The sequence below is a fragment of the Chionomys nivalis genome, chromosome 16 (assembly GCF_950005125.1).
Source record: "Chionomys nivalis chromosome 16, mChiNiv1.1, whole genome shotgun sequence".
Taxonomy (NCBI): domain Eukaryota; kingdom Metazoa; phylum Chordata; class Mammalia; order Rodentia; family Cricetidae; genus Chionomys; species Chionomys nivalis.
The window spans coordinates 14,059,029-14,081,375 of record NC_080101.1 but is presented as its reverse complement, the minus strand read 5'-3'; the positions used below and the strand labels follow the sequence as shown (position 1 = coordinate 14,081,375).

General features: G+C 45.1%; 1 protein-coding gene across 3 annotated transcripts in view; it reads right to left on the bottom strand.

Annotated features, from left to right (window-relative positions):
- Susd1 (sushi domain containing 1) overlaps positions 1 to 22,347 on the bottom strand; it is a 121,353-nt gene that overhangs the window by 46,418 nt on the left and 52,588 nt on the right. For all 3 annotated transcript variants that reach the window (XM_057790813.1, XM_057790811.1, XM_057790812.1), the window contains exons 7-10: positions 18,188 to 18,285; positions 16,523 to 16,709; positions 3,961 to 4,070; positions 699 to 891 (exon numbers count right to left, since the gene is read on the bottom strand). In XM_057790813.1, the coding sequence (XP_057646796.1) occupies positions 699 to 891; positions 3,961 to 4,070; positions 16,523 to 16,709; positions 18,188 to 18,285 (588 nt within the window). The remainder of the gene's footprint in view (positions 1 to 698; positions 892 to 3,960; positions 4,071 to 16,522; positions 16,710 to 18,187; positions 18,286 to 22,347) is intronic.

Here is a 22,347-nt window from a genome sequence, read left to right as displayed (position 1 = left end):
CTCCTATAGTCTGGAACTTGTATCCCCTTCAAACTAGGTCTCTTAGACCTAGGACACAAAGTCTCGCCCAGTGAACAATATGGGCTTGATGCTGCCCCTCTCTTCTTTCCAGATCTTGGGCTCAGTCACAGGGAACTCATCTAACTCTTAGAGGCCTGAGACAAACAGACTTTAGCCTCCAGCTAGGAGAGGGAAGGACCAAATGCTTCTGGGAACTCCAATGCACTCTAGCTTACCTCATATTGAAAATGGACCATAGCAACCTATTGTTTAAATGTGTCCCTGCCCCTACAATGACCCAACTGTGAGCCCTCTTGATTCTGCCAGTGCCCAACAAAGTGGGGAGATTTCTGTCTCCATGAAGATATTTCTAATTGTCTCTATTGATATCCTCAGAGCCAGAACCATTTTCAACTTGAGATGAGAGACAGACAGAGGCTTCCAGAATTCTCACACTAAGGTTGCCTGGAATCCCTCCCTCCCCCACTTGAAGCAGCATCTCCTTGCCTGGTCCCTCTAGAAGCCAAAACACTACCCAAAGGAACCGAATGGCAAGATTTGAGCATCCTGAACCAAAGTAAAGCCCGCAGTTGGTCAGAACTAGAACTCGGGGCTCTTGGCCCTGCCCTTCATGCTCCCCACATTGTACCATTCAACTCTCAGAGGGTACAACACAGAAGGCATCCGTCCGTGCCTACCTGTTAGTGCAGTTGTTAGGCTTATTTGTGCCGAGTGTGGCTCGGTGGGTCGCAGGAGGGTGATGTTTATTGTGTAATCAGTGGCTGGGTACAGCTCTAAACACACTTCCGGAGCTTGGTCTCTTGTTGTGAAGTTAAAGAAAGTTGCATGATAAGAGCTCTCCAGATACCACCTCTGACCCAGAACTTCCACCTGTCACAAGATGGAAAGCGAGGGTTGCATTAGCTTCCTGCTGGCTTGCGGAGCTCTTAGACTACAAGTCCTTCCTTCGGAGGATCTTAGAATTATCTTTAAGACACCAGCAAGCTAAACTGAGGACAACCTCTCCTACTGTACCTATCCTGTCCAGTAGGCATAGGTCTATGATTAAACTGCCTACCCAATGACCGTTAGGAATAAACGTATCTCAGATGAATAAGATGGCAGGCTATTCTAAAGTGATCCCTTGATGCCCACTCAAGTGAAAGACACTGTATTGAAGCTACCGGACAAAATCCTTTCCACTTTTCTCACCACAGGAATCCACAGACAAGCCCCTTTGTGCAGGTATGTAAGCACTATGAGAACTTCCCCAGGCTATGCTTTTACAGTGACAGAACAATGCCATTTCCCTTGCCTCTTCCTTCCCATTAGAGCTTGGGAAAAGCTGATGACCGTGGAGGCATCACACATATTGCTGTCTGAATCATGCCGCTCAAGTAACAGTGGACCACAAGGGAAACATTTTAGTGACGATCCCAGAAAAACAGGATCAAATATCAGCAACTAGTAGGCTTTGTTTGGTGGGTACTGTGAGTTTAATCATTCAGTTGAAGCTCACGTCACTGACTCTACCACCTCCCTTCCTTCCATATTACGTTCACTCAGCCTTCCTCACAGGTCATCTGAGATGGTGATAATTAGCTCATAAGATTCATCTCTTGGCCAAGTCCTCCAGTTCTCTCGGGTCCTTCTCTCGGTATCCTTGGAGATAAACTATCAAAAATTAGCCTCAGAGTTCCTTGAGCTCAGCGCTATGAATGCCCTCTACTCCATTCCAGCCAGCCACAGCCATGCTCCAGGGTCTAGACAACTTCACCCGCAGAGCTGCTCACAAGATCTCGCGGTGCCCTGTTCTTCTGGACCACTCTCTAATACAAGTAATACATTCATATAAGATGTGAACAAAATGTATGTTTTCTTATGCAGACAGCTTTCGAATATTCACTTTCCCCCAGTGGATTTATTTATCTTTCATGTATTACATAAATTGATCTTTGACACATTAAAAGTTTAGTTTCTTTTTCAATTTTATTCTTCAATCATTTTAGTGTAGGGTGTGTGTGTGTGTGTGTGTGTGTATAACCGCATGTGGATACCCAAGGTTGGATGTCTTCCTTTATCATTCTGTACCTTACTTTTTGAGACAGAGTCTTACACTGACCCTCGAGCCCACAGATTCAGCTACCCTAGCTGGCCAGCAGCCAAAGGGATCCATCCTCCTGACTGCACACACCTGTACTTACTCTTTAGGTGATGAGAGGTCCACACTCACGCTTGGGCAGCAAGGATTTTACCAACTGAGCCATTTCCCCAGCCCCTAGAATCACTTGCCTTCTTAACCCAAAGTCTCCGGCTAGCTATAATAAGACTTTCAACACTAATATGAAAAACAATTTTAATCTTAGAATAAATAAACTATTTGGGTCCTTGAATATGTATATCTCTAGCCCCAGGGCTCTTTCCAACACAGAAACGTAAATACTCACTTACAGGCTTCCCTCCAGTGGCTCCGCACGGGCATTCAGATTCACAGCAAAGCAGGTAGGACTCCAGCCAGTTACTACTGGATCTTCGCCCTCCCTCTTCCTACCTACTCCTCTTTGCTTCTGATGTCATCCACTGAGCTGTCTATGTACCCACAATGCCCTTCTTCACCCTTGCTTCAGCTAATTCCTGCTCATTTCCTATGATACAACATAGTTTTGGCTTCTTAAAAAATTACACCTTGACAGGATAAGATGGCTCAGCAGTTACAAGCCCTGGTTCTTTTAGAGGACCTGGGTTCGATTCCCAGCACCCATATGGTGGCTCACAACCATGTGGAACTCCAGTCCCAGGGGATCCAACACTCCCAGGCACATACACAGTGCATCTACATACATGCAGACAAAGCATACACGTGAAAATAAAATGTAAATTATTTTAAAAAATTATACCTGGGAACATGCACGTGTGAAACACACACACACACTCACACACGGAGTCCCATTCCATTATTTTTGTCAAAGAATTTTTATCAAAGATTCATTGTACCAAATTACAGTTGTCTATTTATTTGCACATTCCTATTTGCTTAAATTGAAACTTCCAGGTCATACTATATGACATCCTCTTGCTAAATATTTGTGGAATGAATAATTAATTTTAACTTTACTACATGGTGCCAGAGTTGCTAGGCACTAAACATGACACCAAAGTAAATTCGGATCCTTCCTAAATTTGCTTATGATTTGAGTTTGGGTGTAAAAGAAAACTACACTAAAGTCACATGAAAGCCAGCGGCCACACAGTGAGCGTCTTAGAAATGAATGCCCAATGTGTGGACTTGAGAGCAAATTAAGATGTAAACAGTAAATGCATTAAAACATAAGTGTGAAATCGCAGGCAGGAGAATGATAGAAAATCACCAACTACACAGCACCTTCTTTCAACTCAGCTCCTCCTCGTGGCCATCTAACATGCACTAACCTCTAGAAACGGACACCACAAACAGGGCAGACAGTCCTCCCAGAAAGAGTCTTTAAATAGTCTGGACCAGTGCTCAGGAGGCAGAGACAGGCGGATCTCTGTGAGTTCAAGACCAGCCTGGTCCACAGAGTGAGCTCCAGGACAGTCAGAGATACACAGAGAAACCCTGTCTCGGGGGGAAAAAATATTCTGAACCATCCATTGGAGATAGCCCACATTTTTTGTAAGCAGAGTTGTGTTTTTATTAAAGATATTTTAATATAGACTTGATGCTAGCACACACCCAAAAACATGGGCTGCAAAGAAAAGTCACAGTTCAGGGAAAAGATGTGTTTAATAAAGATTTAAAGCTCAGGGATTAAGAGCAAAAGAGATGCTTGGGGAAAGAATGATGCATACCCAGTGTGGGAATAAATCACTCAGTTTTCCCAGGGTCGGAATAAACCACCCGATTTTCCCAGTGTGGGAATAAGTCACTCAAGTTTTTGAACGACAAATTCTATAACAGGTAAGAATAAGGGTTCACCTTACTTGATACATTTGTTCCGATCCATCTTTCGTAGAACGCCTGTTCAACTTCAAACACGTGTCATTAAATACTGAAATATTGAGAATTCCACCATCTTCTAAGAGATCATCTTCTAGAAGACAAGGGAACATAGAGAAAGGTCAGATCCCCAGATTCTGCTAGACCATCCGGGCAGCAAGCACCCAGGGTCCTCCTGGCTCTGCCCTCCCAGTGCTAGGGCTACAGGTGAGCTCCACTTCTGGCCTTTTGTGTGGGTTCTAGGGAATCGTACTTGGGTCCTCATGCTTACACAACAAGCACTTTAAGAACCAAGCCATTTCTCCAGCCCTTGTCTCTTTTCTGGTTTTTTTTTTTTCTTTCTTCGAGACAGGGTTTCTTCATAGCTTTTTGGTTCCTGTCCTGGCACTAGCTCTTGTAGACCAGGCTGGCCTCGAACTCACAGCGATCCGCCTGCCTTTGCCTCCCGAGTACTGGGATTAAAGGCGTGTGCCACCACCGCCCGGCTCTTTTCTGGTTTTTCATTTGTTCAGGATTTTGTTTTGTTTTGAAGATTTATTTATTTTATGAGTGTTTTGCCTGCATGGATGCCTCTGTACCACATGCTCACCTGATGTCCTTGGAGGCCAGAGAGGGCATCAGATCCCTGGAACTAGAGTTACAGATGCCCAGGTCCTCAGCAAGAGCAACAAAAACTCTTATCCACTGAGCCATCTCTCCAGCCCCCTTGTCTTGTTTTTTTGAGACAGGATCTCGCTTTGGACTTGCTATGTCCTAATTCCTCTTCCTCAGCCTCGAGAACTGGAATTATAGGCACATACTACTACATCCATAAATGCATCTATTCCTGAGTTTTATGACTCAGCGAGGTTCAGAAGGGTTTCTTATGAACTTTAATTTTCTCATTTGTGAAATTGACATATACAGCTTGCTTTCTCACATCATGGGAAGTTGGGAGAACTGTAGCATAAATAATAAAAACCCAGAGACAGATATTGGGGTTCAAGCTGAAGATCAGAAAAGCAAAGCAGGCTGGGCGGTGGTGGCGCACGCCTTTAATCTCAGCACTCGGGAGGCAGAGAGGCAGGCGGATCTCTGTGAGTTCGAGGCCAGCCTGGTCTACTAGAGCTAGTTCAGGGACAGGCACCAAAGCTACAGAGAAACCCTGTCTCAAAAAACCAAAAAAAGAAAAGAAAAGAAAAGCAGCCAGCCACTAGAGAGACCAGATCTGCAGAATGAAAGGGTGAGATACTGTCTCCATGAATCCTCAGACTCCACACTCTGAGTTCTTGTATCTTCCCCTTTATATTCCCCTCTCCACCCAGCTATATGGCTCCTGTCTCCACCTCCCTAGTGCTGGGATTAAAGGTGCAAGCCACTACCACCTGGATCTCTTTCTGGATCATCTTGGGTAGCCCAGGGTAGCCTTGAACTCACAGAGACCCCTTAGCCTCTGTCTCCTGAGTCCTGGGATTGAAGGTGTGTGCCACCACTCCCTGGCCTCTAGTGGCTTAGCTTTGCATTCTGATCTTCGGGCAAGCTTTATTTATTAGAATACAAATAAAATATCACTACCGAGAACCAAATGAAATACTGAAATATTGCAGCAAACTTCTAAAGCTGTGACCTCTGTAGCAGGTAGTTGTTCTTAGATGGACCAGGCAAAAATGTCCTCAACCATATCTGTGGACAGACGTCTTGAGGAGGAGGGAAATGGTGAGAGGTTAGGAGCCTCTGGGCTGGTGCTTTCCAACAAAAAACGACGAAAAAGAAGACACGGCAGCAGAAGAGACAGGTTCTCACAGCAGAAGAGACAGACAGGTTCTCACAGCAGAAGAGACAGGCTCTACAGCAGAAGAGACAGGTTCTCACAGCAGAAGAGACAGGTTCTCACAGCAGAAGAGACAGGTTCTCACAGCAGAAGAGACAGGTTCTCACAGCAGAAGAGACAGGTTCTCACAGCAGAAGAGACATGTCCTCACAGCAGAAGAGATAGGCTCTCCAGCAGAAGAGACAGGCTCTCACAGCAGACAGGGCTTCGCCAGCTACTGAGCTGTGTTCAGCTGAGGTGATTAAGAACCAGGGAGAAGGCTGTTCTAACCATTATCTAGAAAAAGTCATTCCTTGCCTCCTGTGGGTGCAGAATTCCTGCGATCCTTTATTTTCTTAACACAGCCAAAAAGAAGAGAGTCCACAGGATGAATTAAAGAGCTCACTTCGAGTCTAGGGGTAATTTCTAAGGAAAAGCAAATTTCCTAACAAACAAGCCTTTACATTCTCTACCAGTGAAAAAGGATTGTTTTTCTTTATATGGTGCAGGGGATCAAACTCCCAAGTTCACACGTACAAACCATGCACTGTCCCCTGAGCTACATCTGCAGCCTCAATTGAAAGCTCAACCATCTGTTAGAGTGACTCTCTCTTACATTCAATTTCAATATATGTCTCTCAGGGGAGTCCATATCATCTAAGAAGTACTCATGGCAATGGCAAATTATCCCAGTCAAAATCGGCATTGCCCAAAGTGTTTTCAATATTGCTAACATACGCGGCACAAGGCATTAGCTGAGAGACAATACTCCTGACCATAACTGGGAAATGTGAAAGCATGGTTCTAAGAATTTGAAAACCTGTCATAGTTACTTCATCTTTGCAGTGTTTAAAATTTTTACAAGGGGGCTGGAGAGATGGCTCAGTGGTTAAGAGCATTGCCTGCTCTTCCAAAGGTCCTGAGTTCAATTCCCGGCAACCACATGGTGGCTCACAACCATCTGTAATGAGACCTGGTGCCTTCCTTGCCAACAGTACATTGTATGCTTAATAAATAGATCTTTAAAAAAAATTTTTTTACAAGGATGTCAGAGGGGGAAAGACAGTCACAGGATTTTCGAGGAGCTTCAAACTCATGCTTGATGAAATGTACAAAAGAAACGGCACATAAAGCCCACGACTGTACACAAACAAAACCCAAGCAGAAGTACTGCCTGCAGGTTCCCACATAACACAGCCATTACAGTCTGAATTCAGAGGGCGGGTTCCCACATAACACAGCCATTACAGTCTGAATTCAGAGGAAGACGGTGCTAGGAACAAAGGCATCTGGCTTCTCCTTCCCACACCCACTCCTGACAGAAGTGACTGAGAATAACTAAAAATGGGTCAAAATTTGCATCTAGGTCGGAAGCAAAGGTTGGTTGCCATATGCAAGGTAGATGTACAAAGACATCTATGCTTAGCCCAGCATAAAAGTGACCAGGCTATGGGAGAGTCAGGGCGACGATTCAACCTGCCTTCCAGGCAAACGAGCAGGGTCTCCAGATTTCAAAGGAAGGACTAGAGAATTTGAACCAGTAGACAGGTCACAGGACAAGTCAGTGATGAATGTCCTTGTGGAGCCACGGTCCATTAGCCCCTAAACTGCACTTCAGAACCACACAGACATTCTAAATGGTGTTGGTCTCTACGGAGTTCACCAGACAATTCTCAGGCCCTGTCCTGCTTAGCTTCTGAGATAGGGGAGATCAGGCACCTTCTGGGTGGTCTGGATAAAGACTCACCTGGCAATTCTGAGAGGCAGCCAGGGAAAGAAGTGAATGCACTGCCATTGCTAATTCCTTCAGTCCGTCCTTGGCACACTGGAGATCAGCAACAAGGAAGGACGTCTTAGTGGAGACCCCAGGCCCAGAGAGCTCCTGTGACCAAAACCCTGGGTTGATTGACAGGACAGCCTTACTGCTGCCTCAGTAGGGGCTGCACATCCTGAAGCCAAACAGCACCCAGAGAGCCAGTGCTTGCTCGGCAGGTCAGGGAAACTGGAGGGGAGGCGTGGGGTGGGTGAAAGACTGGACAGATGCACAGACCACACAGGGACGTTATCTATTGGGGCAAAGCTTAATTCTTCGTTTTTCTCCTTCTGCTGCTCCCACTGTTTTTCCTCTGTTCCGCTCTTCTCTCCTGTTGCCTCCCTCCTCCTCCTTTCTCCTTGTTCTTTTCATTCTTGTTCTTCTTCCTCTTCTCCTTCTTCCCTGCTGTTCTCCTACTTCTCTTAGTTTTTCCTCATCCCTTTTATACCTCCTAATACAAAGATGCAAAAGGCGATCACCCCACAGCCACAAGTAAGATACTTTCCAAAAACAAATTAGAATCTTTGCACAGGAAGAAATCACATTAGGATCACAAGGTAGATTTTTTTTTTTCTTAGAAGCCCACAGGTGGTTAAACATTTCCTTTTTTATTAATTCTCCCACCATAACATCTTCACCTCAGAGCAATGATTCTTTATTACTGATTAACAAAGTCTGAAGCAAGCTAATTAGATTTCAGCCAGCTCCTTTAGTCCTGGCAGGCTGCTCTTTGTGGTTTCAGTGTGACGGATTCCTACAAAGCTCTATTCACATGGTCTAGCTAACCATCTACTTTTCGCTACACACAATAGCATCATTTAGTTTCCTTTCACAATTTTCTTCTTTAAGGTGCATCCCGAAACCTGTGATTAATTCTGTAAGCTAAATGACCGAGGACCTCGGGCCTAACCCTGGGTGCAGGGACATAACTGCTTTCTTTGATCATCGGTCTGTTTTCCCACAGGCAGAATTCACGGTCTATAAGGCATGAAACGTTCTTGTTCTTAGTTTCCATCCGCAACTCTCACATCTAACAAAGGGGAAGGTGACTCCAGCCTAATTTTGTCTTTTTTGTGTGTGTGTCTCTTATTGGAGCAATTGACAGAATAACCTAAAGCATTTCCCAAATCATTTTTGCAAACTGTCCTAACCACTTGTATCTTTTGGGCTAACTCAGAAGGTCCAATGAAATCATAGCTCTAACTAATCATCACTGCTATTATAAAAATCATCTTCATTATGATCTGCAAGTAAATCGCCCAGTGAGGAGTGGAATTTTTTCATGAAAACGATCACACTATACTGGATACAGTGGGATCTTTTCATACAGTAATCACAGTCATTGCGCCAAATACGGCAGGAACACTACAGTAACAAGCAAGAGAAAGTACAGCAGAAGCAGGTGACATTCTGGAAACAATCTCCCCGGGACTTTGCCTCTGCAGGGCTTATCACCATAGCTTTGCTATTTGGCAACTTGAACTCCACAAGCTCCTCTGACATGGCCGCGGACCAGTGCAGAGCTGGCCCACAACTAACCGCTTCACAGGTTAAGGGAACAATGAGCTCAGAAATTAAACTCAGGGAGGTGAGCTTCCCCCACAGCGGCCCGTCAAAGGCCAGTGCACCCGACCTTCATGGGGGGGGGGGGAGTAAAGTCAAAGGGAATGACATCTGTCCTCTGAGGAAGCATCAGTCTAGACAGGGCTTTACCACCCCAGAAGTCATCTTGAAGCCTGTGAGGTGACGATTCTATCGCACTGAGAAAAGGAACGGAGAGGAATGCGTGTGACGAGGTCCAGGATTTTCGCTGCTGTTGCTTTGTTGTTGACCGTAAGATTAAGCAGCACCCACCCATCCTGTGCTTTCAATAATAATTTCTTAAAAACATCTGAGATGATTCTAGTGAAAGAAGATACTGGAAAGGAAATGTTGAGAGGTAGAAATATAAAAGAGAACTAGCTGAGATTCCCCACACACTCCTCAAAGAGGAAGCGAAAGTGCACAACAGAACTTACAGTGCATTGTAAACACACACACACACACACACACACACACACACACACACACTGCACACACTCCAGAAGGCAGAAGGAAAATGACGTGAACATTAGAAGGAGAAAGCAGGGGAGGGTTCCACATAGGTAGATTGGGGAAAACAAAATGGGGTTGGGAAGAAGCAGCAATCTGAAATGGAGATCTGGTGAAGGAAATCGCTCCCAATGTGTGGACAGATCAAAGTCCCCAGGACACAGGAAGACTGAGTCAGCACACAGCACTGACATTCCCCAGGACAGAAGCTGTCTGCCCTCACTGAATTCTCAGGGCCCACAAGCAGGCGGTCAGTCAGCACTCACCTTGTGCATGAACACATGGCTAATGGCTTACCTTTACCGCTAAAGGGGGCGTTTCTGATATCCTCACTGAAAATCAGATTGCCTCACAGGATTAAAAACAGGGCAAGGGGGAGCTTGAGGGTAGCTGGATGCTAGAGCTTAGCATGTGCTAGGCCCAAGGTTGATTGTTCAGCAACTCCCCACCTCAGGAAAAAAAAAAAAAAGACAGAAAGCCACGCCTCCTTACAAACCCTCCATTAATGAGATTTTAAAGTCCAAAGCCAATGTGGTCTGTTTACAAAATTCTTCAGACAAGTTTATAATTCAAGAATTTCTCTCTAGTCAAATGTTTATTCACACATGAAGACAACAAGACATTCTCAGATAACTAACTGCAGGCTCAGAAAGAATCCCATTTCCACAGTGAGAAAAAGATTGAAATTGTCCTTTACACAGGTGAGCAAAAGTGGAGGAAGAAACAGAGAAAGGCACTTAAAAGATCCGCAGTAAGTCCTGCATGCACTAAAGCACATGCCTAGGGTTACATGGCTGCTGAAAACATTGCTACGAAACAAAAAAACGAAGCCCCAGACCAAGCCGACAGCGTAAGGAAAGAAGCGGAAAAAAGAGAAGCAGGTGAACAGCTCTGTCTTCCTTACTTATTTAGAGAGAAGTTAGCGCTGTTTGAGCGTTCCCACTGGTAATCAGAGAAACGATGCCCCAATAGGCTCTTTTAAAAATTCCACCAACTGTAGAAGAGAAATAAAATCTGTACTGTCCGGCCCACTGAAAAAATAAACCTGTGGAGCTGATAAAAAATAAAAGAACAAAAACCATAGGAAAATGGCATTAAAAAAAGAGAGAGAATAAAATGTTAGAAGGGAAATCATAGCCCAGAAAGCAGTAATGGAAGCCTGCTCGCTTATCTGTTCAAATACCAGCCTTTCCCCAGAAATGTTCCATGTGTCCTGACTCTTGGAGTTGGCCCTGGCAGCCTCATCCAGACATCTTTTGAGAATAGTTAACAGCATGTTATGTAAAAGCAAAAGCACAAAGAAGCTGAGAAAGTCAGTACTGCATCCAACTGTAATGTAAGGCACAGGATGTTAAGCAGAGTGAGCCGCTTGCTGCTGGTGAGAGAGACTCTGTCAGGAACACTGAAGACTGAGCATCAAATCATGCAAGATTTGATACCAACTAGCGTCTACAACAGAAGTGAAGAAAAAATGGAAAACAACCACTGAAGTCTGAGTTGATCTAATAACGTAAACCTGAGACAGGCCTCACTCCACCTGCATGCCAAGACTCCATATGCTTACCCAGTATCCACCGCAATCAAACCAGCCTGACCAAGCAGTAAGATCCACACAGGTGCCCATCAATCCTCAATGTATGCTAAAATGTAGTAAGACTGAAAATTAACATTGAAGTGTAATTATTAAAAAGCAAAGGCTGGGGTTGAAGAGACAGCTCAGCAGTTCAGAGCCCTTGCTGCTCTTCCAGAAGACCCAAGTTCAGTTCCCAACACCCACCTCAGATGGTTCTCAACCATCTGTATCTCCAGCTCCAGAGGATCCAACAAAAACAAAATAAATCTTATAATAACAATAAAAATAATTAATAAAAGGCTGGAGATGAAGTTTAGTGGAAAATATAGGAGATGATCAACAAAAACCTACTGTATGAAAATGCCATAAGGAAACATAAACACATACAATTTAAATATGTATGCATGTACTGTGGCAGTTTTAATGAAAATAGTCCCCATAGACTCATAGGAAGCAGCATTATTGGAGGTGTGGCCTTGTTGGGGGATTGTGTTCTCTGGGGGTGGATTTTGAGTTTTCAGAAGTTCGAGCCAGGCCCAGTGGCTCACCTTCCCTTCCTGCTGCCTCTGGATCTTTACATAGAACTCTCAGTTCTTTCTCCATCACCGTGTCTGCCTGCCTGTCACCATGCTTCCCACCATGATGACAATGAACCAATCCTCTGAACTGTAAGCCGGCGCCAATCAAATACCTTCCTCTATAAGAGCTACAGTGGTCATGGTGTCTCTTCACAGCAACAGAACCCTCAGACATGTGTGCATATCTATCACACTGATTGTGCAATGTGATACAATTATAATTAAGTCTTCAAAGGGGAAATCAGCACAGCAATTGTACAATTAACGGAAGCAAGAGCAAAAAGAAAACAGACTGACACATTTAAAAATAATTATTTAAGTCAAAGGAAAATCAGCACAGCAATTAAGTCATACCCTGAGAACAGAGATGAAGAGAAACTGACAATGTGTCAGGGCTTCTGTCAAAACTTAGATCTGCAAGGGAGAGGGAAGCCTTCGGGACTTTTATTATCAAACAGGAAAATGTGGGTTCATGTTGAGTTTTGCATTCAGTTCCAAAATTTAAAAGTGTTCTGGGTATGATGGCATACCTATAACCCAGCACTAGTGAAATGGAGGCAGGAGGGTCAGGAGTTCAGGGCTAGCCTCAGCTACATAGTAAGTTTGAGGACAGCCTGGGCTGCATGAGATCATGTCTCAAAATCAAACAAAATCCCAAGAATTTACAAATGTATCAATAAAACCAAATTAAGAGAAGAATGAAGAGGAAATAATAAGAACTAGAATGGATTTAACAAGGTAGAAATGGAAAATACAGTTTAGAAACCAGAATCCATTCTCTGCAAAGAGAATAAACAGAACCTGGGGTTGGTGGTTAAGAGCTCTGGCTGCTCTTGCAGCGTGGGCACAATAGTGGCACAATAGTGTACACCTTTAATGCCAGGAGGAGAATCTCTGAGTTTAAGACCAACCTTGTTGTCTATGAAGTGAGTTCTAGGACAGCCATGGCTACACAGTGAAACCCTGTCTAAAAGCACCAGAAAAGGTAGAGAAGAGAGGAAGATACCCAGGTTCAATCTTGGGCTTCCACACAAGCACATACAAGTAGGTGGGCACCCTAATACACACAACTCATACACACACACATTTTAAAAAATTCTAGAAAACATGAGCTGACAAAAGTCATGAAAGAAACTGACAAAGGGGTCAGCAAATCAACTTACTAACAGGGTAAAACTTAAATGATCCCACGAGCAAATTTGCCTAATCGTAAAGGAAGGGGGGAAATTCTAGAATGATGCAAACTTCTTCAGAGCAGTCAGAATAGTGTGTGTGTGTGTGTGTGTGTGTGTGTGTGTGTGTGGTGTCTGAGGGTGTATATGTGTGATGTGTATTATGGTTTATGTGGCTGGTGTGAATATGTGTGTGCATGTTTGTGATGTGTGTGTGTATGGTTTATCAGGTGTGTGCAAGTTAGTGACATATGTATGCTTTTGTGTGTATGTGTGTGTGTGTGTACAGCTCCCCCACTCATATGAGAGGAAGTAGCATACCTTGATAGTGAAATAAAACACCATGTTGTACAGAATCTAGGAGGAGAGAGTAACAGACCTTTGACCGGAGCAAAGGTAGTGCATATGTTCTGCTTCCGGCTAGCCTGACTCCAATCCTCACTAGGTTAACGTGCAACAGTAACCCATGTCCATCAACAACACGGAGCAGTGTGGACACATTACAAACCCAGTGCCAGGCAAGCCCTTATCCACTAGTTTTATTTTAGTTTGCATTCCAAACTCCAAAATCTGGAAAATATTAATAAGCAACATCAATTAACATGAATTTACTTATACATACCTCTTCAAAGATAAATTTGACTTGGGGATTTACAAGACCCCAATAGAGACTACTGCTTTCATTGTATCTTGAAAATAAAATTTCCCAAAGTTCAGATTTACCTACACCTACTGTGTACCCTATGCCTCCCTATGTCATAACTCTAACAGTTAAGATATACGGAAAGCCAGGTCTACCTGATTCCAAAGATTACACTTTTTTCCTAGTGGAAAAGTCACGTGAGGGGAGTCAGGTATTTGGAAGAAGAGCTGCCATTCTGACTCAGGGACAAATGAGACTGAAGTCTTGTGATGACATCTTCAAAAGGAGACACACCCCCGAAAGCCCATGGGAGTTCGTTCACTACAGTTTCCCTAATTACATATCTTTATTTTTTCTTCACATTATATACCTGAAGTAAAATGATCTTTATTCCTGAAAAGTCCTAAGAGTTGCGGCGGCCAGGGTGCTGTTGATGTCTACGCTCCATGTTACCACCAAAGGGCAGGGGGTTGCCCACGGTCTGTGCGGCCACCAGAAGCCATGTTGATGTCTGTGGTCTGTACTGTCGCCAGAGACCATGTGGAAGCCCATGATCCTTGCTGCCTCTGACTATCAAAGGTAAGGAAGCTTCTTTTGCAGTGGTATTGATGATCGCAGACTCACAGTTGAGAACGGGAGACACAGAAGGCTTGTGGGACAATCCCTCCCATCCCCACCCCAAAATTAAAATCAAAGAAACAGAATAGACATAAAGCCATTGAAGAGAACTCTTTAAAACTGTGATAGGGATGCTGAAATGTAGCTCTTCACAGTTGACTGCCTCTTGCAACTGTGAGATGGGGACGGGGAAGACTCAGCTTTCTTTAAGGGGCTGGCCACTGGAGTTCGACCATGCTCCAGTCAGTATGTGCGCAACACAAATTGGACTTGATCTTTTCTTCTTCTTCTTCTTCTTCTTCTTCTTCTTCTTCTTCTTCTTCTTCTTCTTCTTCTTCTTCTTCTTCTTCTTCCTCTTCCTCTTCCTCTTCCTCTTCCTCTTCCTCTCCTCCTCCTCCCTTCCCTTTTCCCTCCTTCCCTCCCCCTTTCCCTTCTTCTCTTTTAGGGGTGGTCAGAAGGGTGGGAGTGGACCTGGGAAGCCTGGTAAGTAAATGTTATTGGGTGTATTATAAGAAATTTCCAAATAATCAATTAAAAATTTATGTTAAAAAAAAGTTCAAAGAGGGCTAACTTCATAGCTGGTCTTATATTATTTCAATAGGCAAACCTTTTTATTACTTTTCTCTGGTCTTAAGCTGTCATCTCCAGTGCATGGTAACAGCAATATCTGAGGAAGATTTTCTCAATGGGTCATCAAACAACTAGTTATAAAGTGACTCGCTGAAAATAACAAATGGCACCAACTGCGGCCCAAAGTTTATCTATAAAGCATTATTAAATACAAATTCTTTTCTTAATTAAATACTTGTTTTTGATTTTGTGTTTTTGTGTATACACACATGTATGAGTGACCACAGAAGCCAGAAAAGAACATTGGATCTCCAGATTGCTGTGAGCTGCCACATGGGTACTGGGAACCAACCCTCTCCAAGTACAGTAAGTACTGTTATCTACCGAGTCATCTCTCAGTCCCTGAAGCCTCATTGTAAAAAAGAATTGACTTGAGCTGCAGAGACGGCTTAGTTGGCAAAGAGCTTGCTGCACAACCGGACCATCTGAGTTCAGAAGCCCACACAACTTATTATAATTGTGTCATATTTTTAAATCCCATGACACTTACATGCTGCGGCCTGTTCCTACTTTTTGCATACACGCTTGTGTTTGCATGTGTTTGTGTGTGTGTCTACATGTATGTGAGCTACAGGGCAACACTTCGTATCCTGAGTATCCTAAACCATTTATGTTTTGAGACAGTCTCTCAATAGCCTGGAACTTACTGATTTGGCTAGACCAGCTGATCTGCAAGCCCCAGGGATCCTTCTGTCTCTCGGTGCTGAGATTTCAGATGCATAACTGCTCAAGGCTTTTAGCATTTTTTTTTTTTTAATTTTCGAGACAGGGTTTCTCCGTAGCTTTTGGTTCCTGTCCTGGAACTAGCTCTTGTAGACCAGGCTGGCCTCGAACTCACAGAGATCCGCCTGCCTCTGCCTCCCGAGTGCTTGGATTAAAGGCGTGCGCCACCACTGCCCAGCCTGCTCAAGGCTTTTAACGTGTCTGCTGGGAATCCAAATTCAGGTCCTAGTACTGTGCGTCTAACACTTTACCAACTGAGCCACCACCCAGTCCTTATTTCTCCTCCTCATTTTAGACAGAGTTTCACTATGCAACCCTGGCCTTATGTCGGCTATGTTGGCTTCAAACTCGCAGAAGTCCACTTACTTCTGCCTACAGAGCAGAGCGCTATGATTAAAGGTGTGCACCACCATGCCTGGCTCCTACTCCTACTTCTCAAAGCTCCTTTGGGGCCACTCCCCCATTTGCCAACACGGACCTTTCTGCACTCTAGGGCTATCTCCTGCTCCCACTTAACCACTCTTGACCTGACTCCCCAGCCAGTGCTCACAGTAGCTGAGAAGGTGACCTTGGGCCTCTCTGTTCCTCTTCTTCCTTCAGCAAGGGAAAGAAAGGCCTGTTGGGCTTCCTAGCAAAGGTAAGCCGTGAGCCCCTCTACTCCCTGTACCTCTGCAAACCCTTGCATCAGCATCTGGTCCTTTCTGTTACCACCCACTCCTCCCCGGGGTTCAGCTGAGAGACAGTCGCCAGTGCCACTCATCCGGATGACAAGAGAATAAGAATGTCTGCTCTTACTGCTCTGCTCTGGAACAGCCTCAACCCTTCACTCACACCAGCTGAAACCCCCTGCCCTGCTGGCTTCCCGCATCCTCCGCTCAGAATTCTCTAGGAGGAAATGCTACTTCCTTCCACCTACCAGCGGTCTGGAAACCAAGGATGGCGGGCACGGAGCGCCGGGGAGGGGCCGCAGAAACGCGCACGGTGTAGTTGGCACCTTGTTGGAGGTGAAGGCACACTTCTGGGGTCCTGCTGTCTGTGGTCACGTTGACTGTCTCCTCGCGAGCGGATTCCACAGCATTCGACTGCTGTCTTTCAATATTTATCTTTAGAAGAGGAAAGACAAGAGGATCCACCATGACTTGGGTAGAACGACGGAGAGACTTCGTGGTGCTCCGCGCTGTTTCCTCTGCTGTTCCATTTTAGATACTGTGTAACCAGGGAGGAGAGAGAGGGCCGGCTCTGCCATGAGGGACCTGAGGACAAGATCTAATCATCCCAGGGAACAACGGCTCCTAAGCTGTGACAGAGTGAGAACTCTGTTTGGAGTGCTCTCCCGACCACAAATGTGAAAGATTTCGGGGTGAGTTGGGACCTTTGCAGGTTCCATGGAGTTTGAGGAACCGTGTGGGAAACAGAATACAACATGCAGAGAGAGTTTGGGGAGTATGGAGTTTTATTTAGGAAGAGGGTGTTGGGAAGGTTTGGGAGGGTAGGGGGGAAGGAGAAATAGAGAAACAGAGAGAGAGAAAGAGGGAGACAGAGAAAGAGAGGAGAGAGAAGAGGAGGGGGAAGAGCTGCCTCTTCAAAAGAAGGAGAGAGAGAGACTGGGAGTGGGCAGAGCTTGTCTTTTAAAGGGACAGGGTACTGTCTGGATTCATTCTGCCAGGTGATCATAATGCACAGCATAATCATAACAAAATGACCAACAACAAAAGGAGGTCCTAGCACCAATTCAGCGTATGCTTCCAGCCTGCTGAGGGAGAAAGGGTAAGCTTGGAAACAAGCCCTACGAGGGTGCCAAACATAGATGCGCGGCCCGCGTCCACATTCTGTTGGATGCCGTATCCGTCAGACACAAAATATGCGGATATCTTACAAATCCCATTCACTTTTTAAAAGGGCACTGGTATGAGAAAACAATTAGCCTGATCTTCCCGTCTCTCACTCAAACTATACAGTTGGTAGACAGCGGCATTAAACGGTATAATCTGGTGGTTATTCCTAGTTACAAAAACATCATCATTCTACCTTCATGGTTACTTGTGTGATGATAGCATGAAGGATCCATTAAAGAAAACCATCCTTTTCTGATAGAAGGAGGTTAACAGTATCTTCTAAACCTGTCTTAGCTTTGGGTTGGCGCTAACTGAAATTTTTGCTTAAGGGGGTATTCCAAGAAAGTTCACAAAATGAAGGAAGTTTATCTAGACTTGAATATGCAAGGAATAGCCAAGCAAGACTTTACACCAAGTGATTAACCATGCTGTTTCATAAGTTAAAATAGCTGGAGCTTGTTATTATACATTTGCAATGTTATTATACACTTCACTTTATATGACTGAAGGAAGGAAAAGACAGCTGAAGGGAGGAAGGAAGGCGGCAGAGTGGGGTGTGGGGGAGCATGCGTGTGTGGGGGGGAATGTGTGTCTGTGAGTGCATGTGTGTGTGTGCATGTGTGCACACATGTGTGTGTGGGCATGTGTGTGTGTGGCGGAGGGGGTGAAGTTCCCATGTAGGCCACGTCCTTCTGGCTCACACTTCCATCTCTGCGTTAGGAGGGAAAGCAGCCCACGTTACTTACCATGTACATGATCTTGGAGTTTATGCTTTCTGGACTTATGTGCCACCTAACACAGCTGCCATTAAACACAGACACATCATGAATTTCGACCATTATTTCTAGAATAGGAAAAGAGAAAAGAATTGACTCATGGGCTGTACCAGTGGGCTCTGGGAGAATCCTGGCGGACACGGCGCATCTCTCCAGCTGCTGTCCCTGCTCACCAGTCACGCTCCGACTCAGATGCTGAAGTGAGCAGTTTGAGCGATCCCAGATGGCTCCACTGCCTGGCCAGGCAAAGAAAGAAAAAAGATTAGTGCCTGAGAGTGGGGAGAGCTCCAACTGTGATTAGCTTGATGGGCCACTGGATGCCACTGGTGTTCCTTCCGTCAGGTAGGCTGGAGCAAGTCCAGAACCCAGCAGATTCACAGCTGCCTTAAAGCCACACCGGGAAGACGCGGGAGTCTCCCTTCCTCATCTTACCCTGGGTGGTAGGCAGTCATTCGAGTGACTGCTGTTCCCAAAAGGAAAATGGCACGTGTCACCATGCAGGGTGACTCCTCAGGAGAAGCTTGGGATAAACTAAGTAAGTTCTCCATAGAGTCCCTGATCACCCTGGGATTCTGCTAGCAGAAACCACATGATCCTGGTCTGGTGAGAAGCCATGATTTCTCTGGGTTCTGCTTCTTCTAAGTAACCTGCATTTCTGTTCCACGTGATGAATCTGGCAATGTGGGGAAACACAAGAGTTCCCTTAAGTGACAGTTCCCAACGGATGCAGCCAACCTGCGTGGTATGGGGAAAACCTGCCTTTTCATTTCTTAAAATCAAATTGCCTATAAATATTTAAAACCATTTCCATTTGCAAATGGCATGATCTTATTTGCATACACTCTGAAGGAATTAAAACTTAGAAAAAACATGAAAGCCGAGAAAAGGGCTCAGCAAGGTCGAGGGACAGAAGGTTGACATTCATTTCTATACAACAGAAATGAATGATTAAAGAAAATTAAAGCAATTTCTTTTACCATCAAATCAAAGAGGGGGAAAAAACAAAACAACACTTCTAAGTTATGCATTTCACTTTCATCCGTGGAGAGAAGAATTCTCATTTCATCCAAAAGGAGAAAGAATATTCCACGGCCCTGTTCAAGCTCTCCTGGAGGCAGGTCTCTCACAAGCTCCTGGGTCTGGTGTGCGCTAGCCCTGCAGCCACTTTGACGACGTGACTGTGCTGTGCCTCCTGATCTGGGGCTTCCTTGCTGTGGCTCACGTACTCCACCACAGGCAAGCTTGTTTGTTTGCTTGCTTATTTATTTACTATGGTTTAATCTGATGGGCTGCTGGATATCACTGGTGTTCCACTCACAGAGGCAGGAGCAAGGCCCAGAACCACGCCTGGTGTTGCATGCTTATAACGCCAACTCTAGGAAGGTGGCGACTGCTAGATCCCTGTCCCATTTAGGAAGTGCTCTCCACGTCAGTGAAAGACCTCATTTCAAAAGCCCAAGTTTGGTTCCCAGCACCCACATCAGACAGTTCACAACTATAACTCTAGCTCCATGGGATTTGACCCAGGCACCAGCAACCACAGCACACCCACACAGACACATTAAAATAAAAACAGCGAAACAGACATCTCCTGTGTAACAATACCCAAGGTTGACCTCTGGTCGTACAACCATGTGTGCATGCAGGCGTGCGTCTGTGTGTGTGCATGCATGCATGTGTGTGTATGTGAACTATAATTCCTTTACCTGGGGAGATAACATTCCCCTAACTAGCTCCTGTCCCTTCCCTATAGTAAATCTATTCTTAACCACCAAGAGGAAAAAAGAGCCTGAATTTTAAAACCTGCAGAGCTAACTCAGTTTTCTTGTACAGAATCAAAGACAAATTCACCTGGTCTACTTGGCATTATCTAGATTCTATGTCCAGCTGCCCTGTTTTGGGGTAAATTCAAACTGTCTATTAATAATAAGTGAGAATAAACTGAGGCAGAGAAGACAATGCAAATTTCTGCAGAGATATCAGAATATCCGCAATGAAGCCTAAAATAACCCATAGGTTCCCATGTCAGTGATTCTCTTTGGAACACAGAGAATGTGGGGAAAAAAAGAATCCAGTTGCCAGCATGAATAAGCAAGGAGACGTAATGTAACGGCCTTGTTGGCTCACCTCCTCAGGCAACAATGGTGACGCTGGTACCAGAGTAGCAGCCTGGATAAATGTCAAGTATCCTGACCACTTTTGCTGCTATCCTCTGAGCCCCAGAACGCTCAGCCTCTCCGCTCACTCACACGGCCTTCTGATAATAACTCAGCAGCTGGTTCAGAGGAAACAGAAGTATCTCTCTCCCCATCTTCTCCCTGATTGCCAATAAAGCAAACAGCCTTCCTCTTTGGGGTGCCTGTGTCACCCAAGCAGAGATTGGAAAAGGGTTTCCTTTCTTGTTCTTCCTTTTTGCTCATTCACTATGACAACTGCAAATGACATCTCAAAGCTGCCATCTGCCTCCAGCCTGAGCCACACTCTGCACAGATGGGACCCAGATCTGATTACAGAGGAGCCAGATATTCCACCCCAAAGAGCAGCTGAGCAGAGTTGGTGACTCTTCCCACCGAGAACCTACAAACGGGGTGAAAAGACTTTTTTTTTATAGAGATACCAGTGCTGCCCTTTGAAACTATGACTCTTGCACACTAATTCTAACTTTGCCTATAACTGAAAAACACGCACAGGCTGACAAGATGGCTCGGTGGATAAAAGAGCTTGCCAGCAAGCCTGATGACCTGAGTTTGATCCTGAACCCCTAAGGAGAGAACATGCCCCCTAAGTTGTCCTCCAGCCTCCACATGTGCACAATGACATGCATGCACCAACACCTACACACAAATAACTAAACAGACGTCATAGGCATTGAAAAGAGAAGCTGGAGAGATGGCTCAGAGGTTAAAAGCACTGGCTGTTGTTCTTCCAGAGGTCCCAAGTTCAATTCCCAGCACCCCACATGCTGCCTCACAACCATCCGCAATGGGGTCTGCTGGCCTCTTCTGGCCTGCAGGCATACATGCAGGCAGAACACTGTCTGCATAAAAAATAATAAAAAAAAAAAATCTTAAAGAAAAGAAATTGAAAAGAAGGGAAAAGGAAAAGAAGAAAACCATGTAGGGGAGTCTTTGAAGCGGCCTCCTCTTCATTCACTGCTCACAACCTACAGAATTGCTCCCCGTGAGGAAGACTCCACCTCCATTCTTCCCTCAAGGAACATATTGCCCAACGGAAGGAGCAAACACAGATGCAGGCAGATTGCATTATCACGGGCTCCACACAAATACCGAAGGGCACAGAACAGAAGATAGCAGCTCTCACTGGAGGACCCGGGAAATTCAGTTTCACAGAGGGCGCAACCTCGGTAGATAAATGGCTGCAGAGAAGGGAGGGCATGTGAGTAGAAAGAATGGGTCTGAATATCATGTTCGTGAAAGGGCGAAGCAGGGAAGAGCAAATGTTGAGGGGGAGACATCAGGTTGGTACAGAAGTGAGGCCGCAGAGGATGCACAGGAGGGGATGGGGATGGGCTTGCTTGCCGGATTAAAGGCGCACGCCTCCAAACAGAGACAAGCTGCAGGATAACGAGAGGGCCAGTTTTCCATTTGGAAGGAAGCACTGGAGTGCAGAAGAACCGGAGGTCATAAAATAGAATATAATACTGTTTACTCAATGACAACTATATGTCAGGCTCAGACTGCTCTTGACAGGCTTGATCTCATTTTCCCAGCAGTCATAAGAAGCAATAATAAAAACAATAAGAAAGAGAGAACACTTATTGAGTTATAACTATGAACCAGAAAGTGGGCACAGGATTTTCACGTTCAAAATATCCTGATGACTAGCCATCACCGTGTCCATTTTATAGACCTGAGGCATGGATGTTAAGAAACCTCCGAGGGCTAGACAGCGTGAGGGACTGAGTCCGGACTCACAATTAGATGCATTACACCCCACTGCTGAGAGCCTTTAAACTGAAGCAGATACTCAGACAAGAGGTTAGGACATGAAACCGGGGTACTGTATTATGAAACAAGAAACAATTCTGAAGGAGATGAATGGGAGGTGATGGAGCAGGAACAGAGAGGAGCCCTGGCTGACAGCCAGCCTCTGTGCTCAAGGGTCTGAAT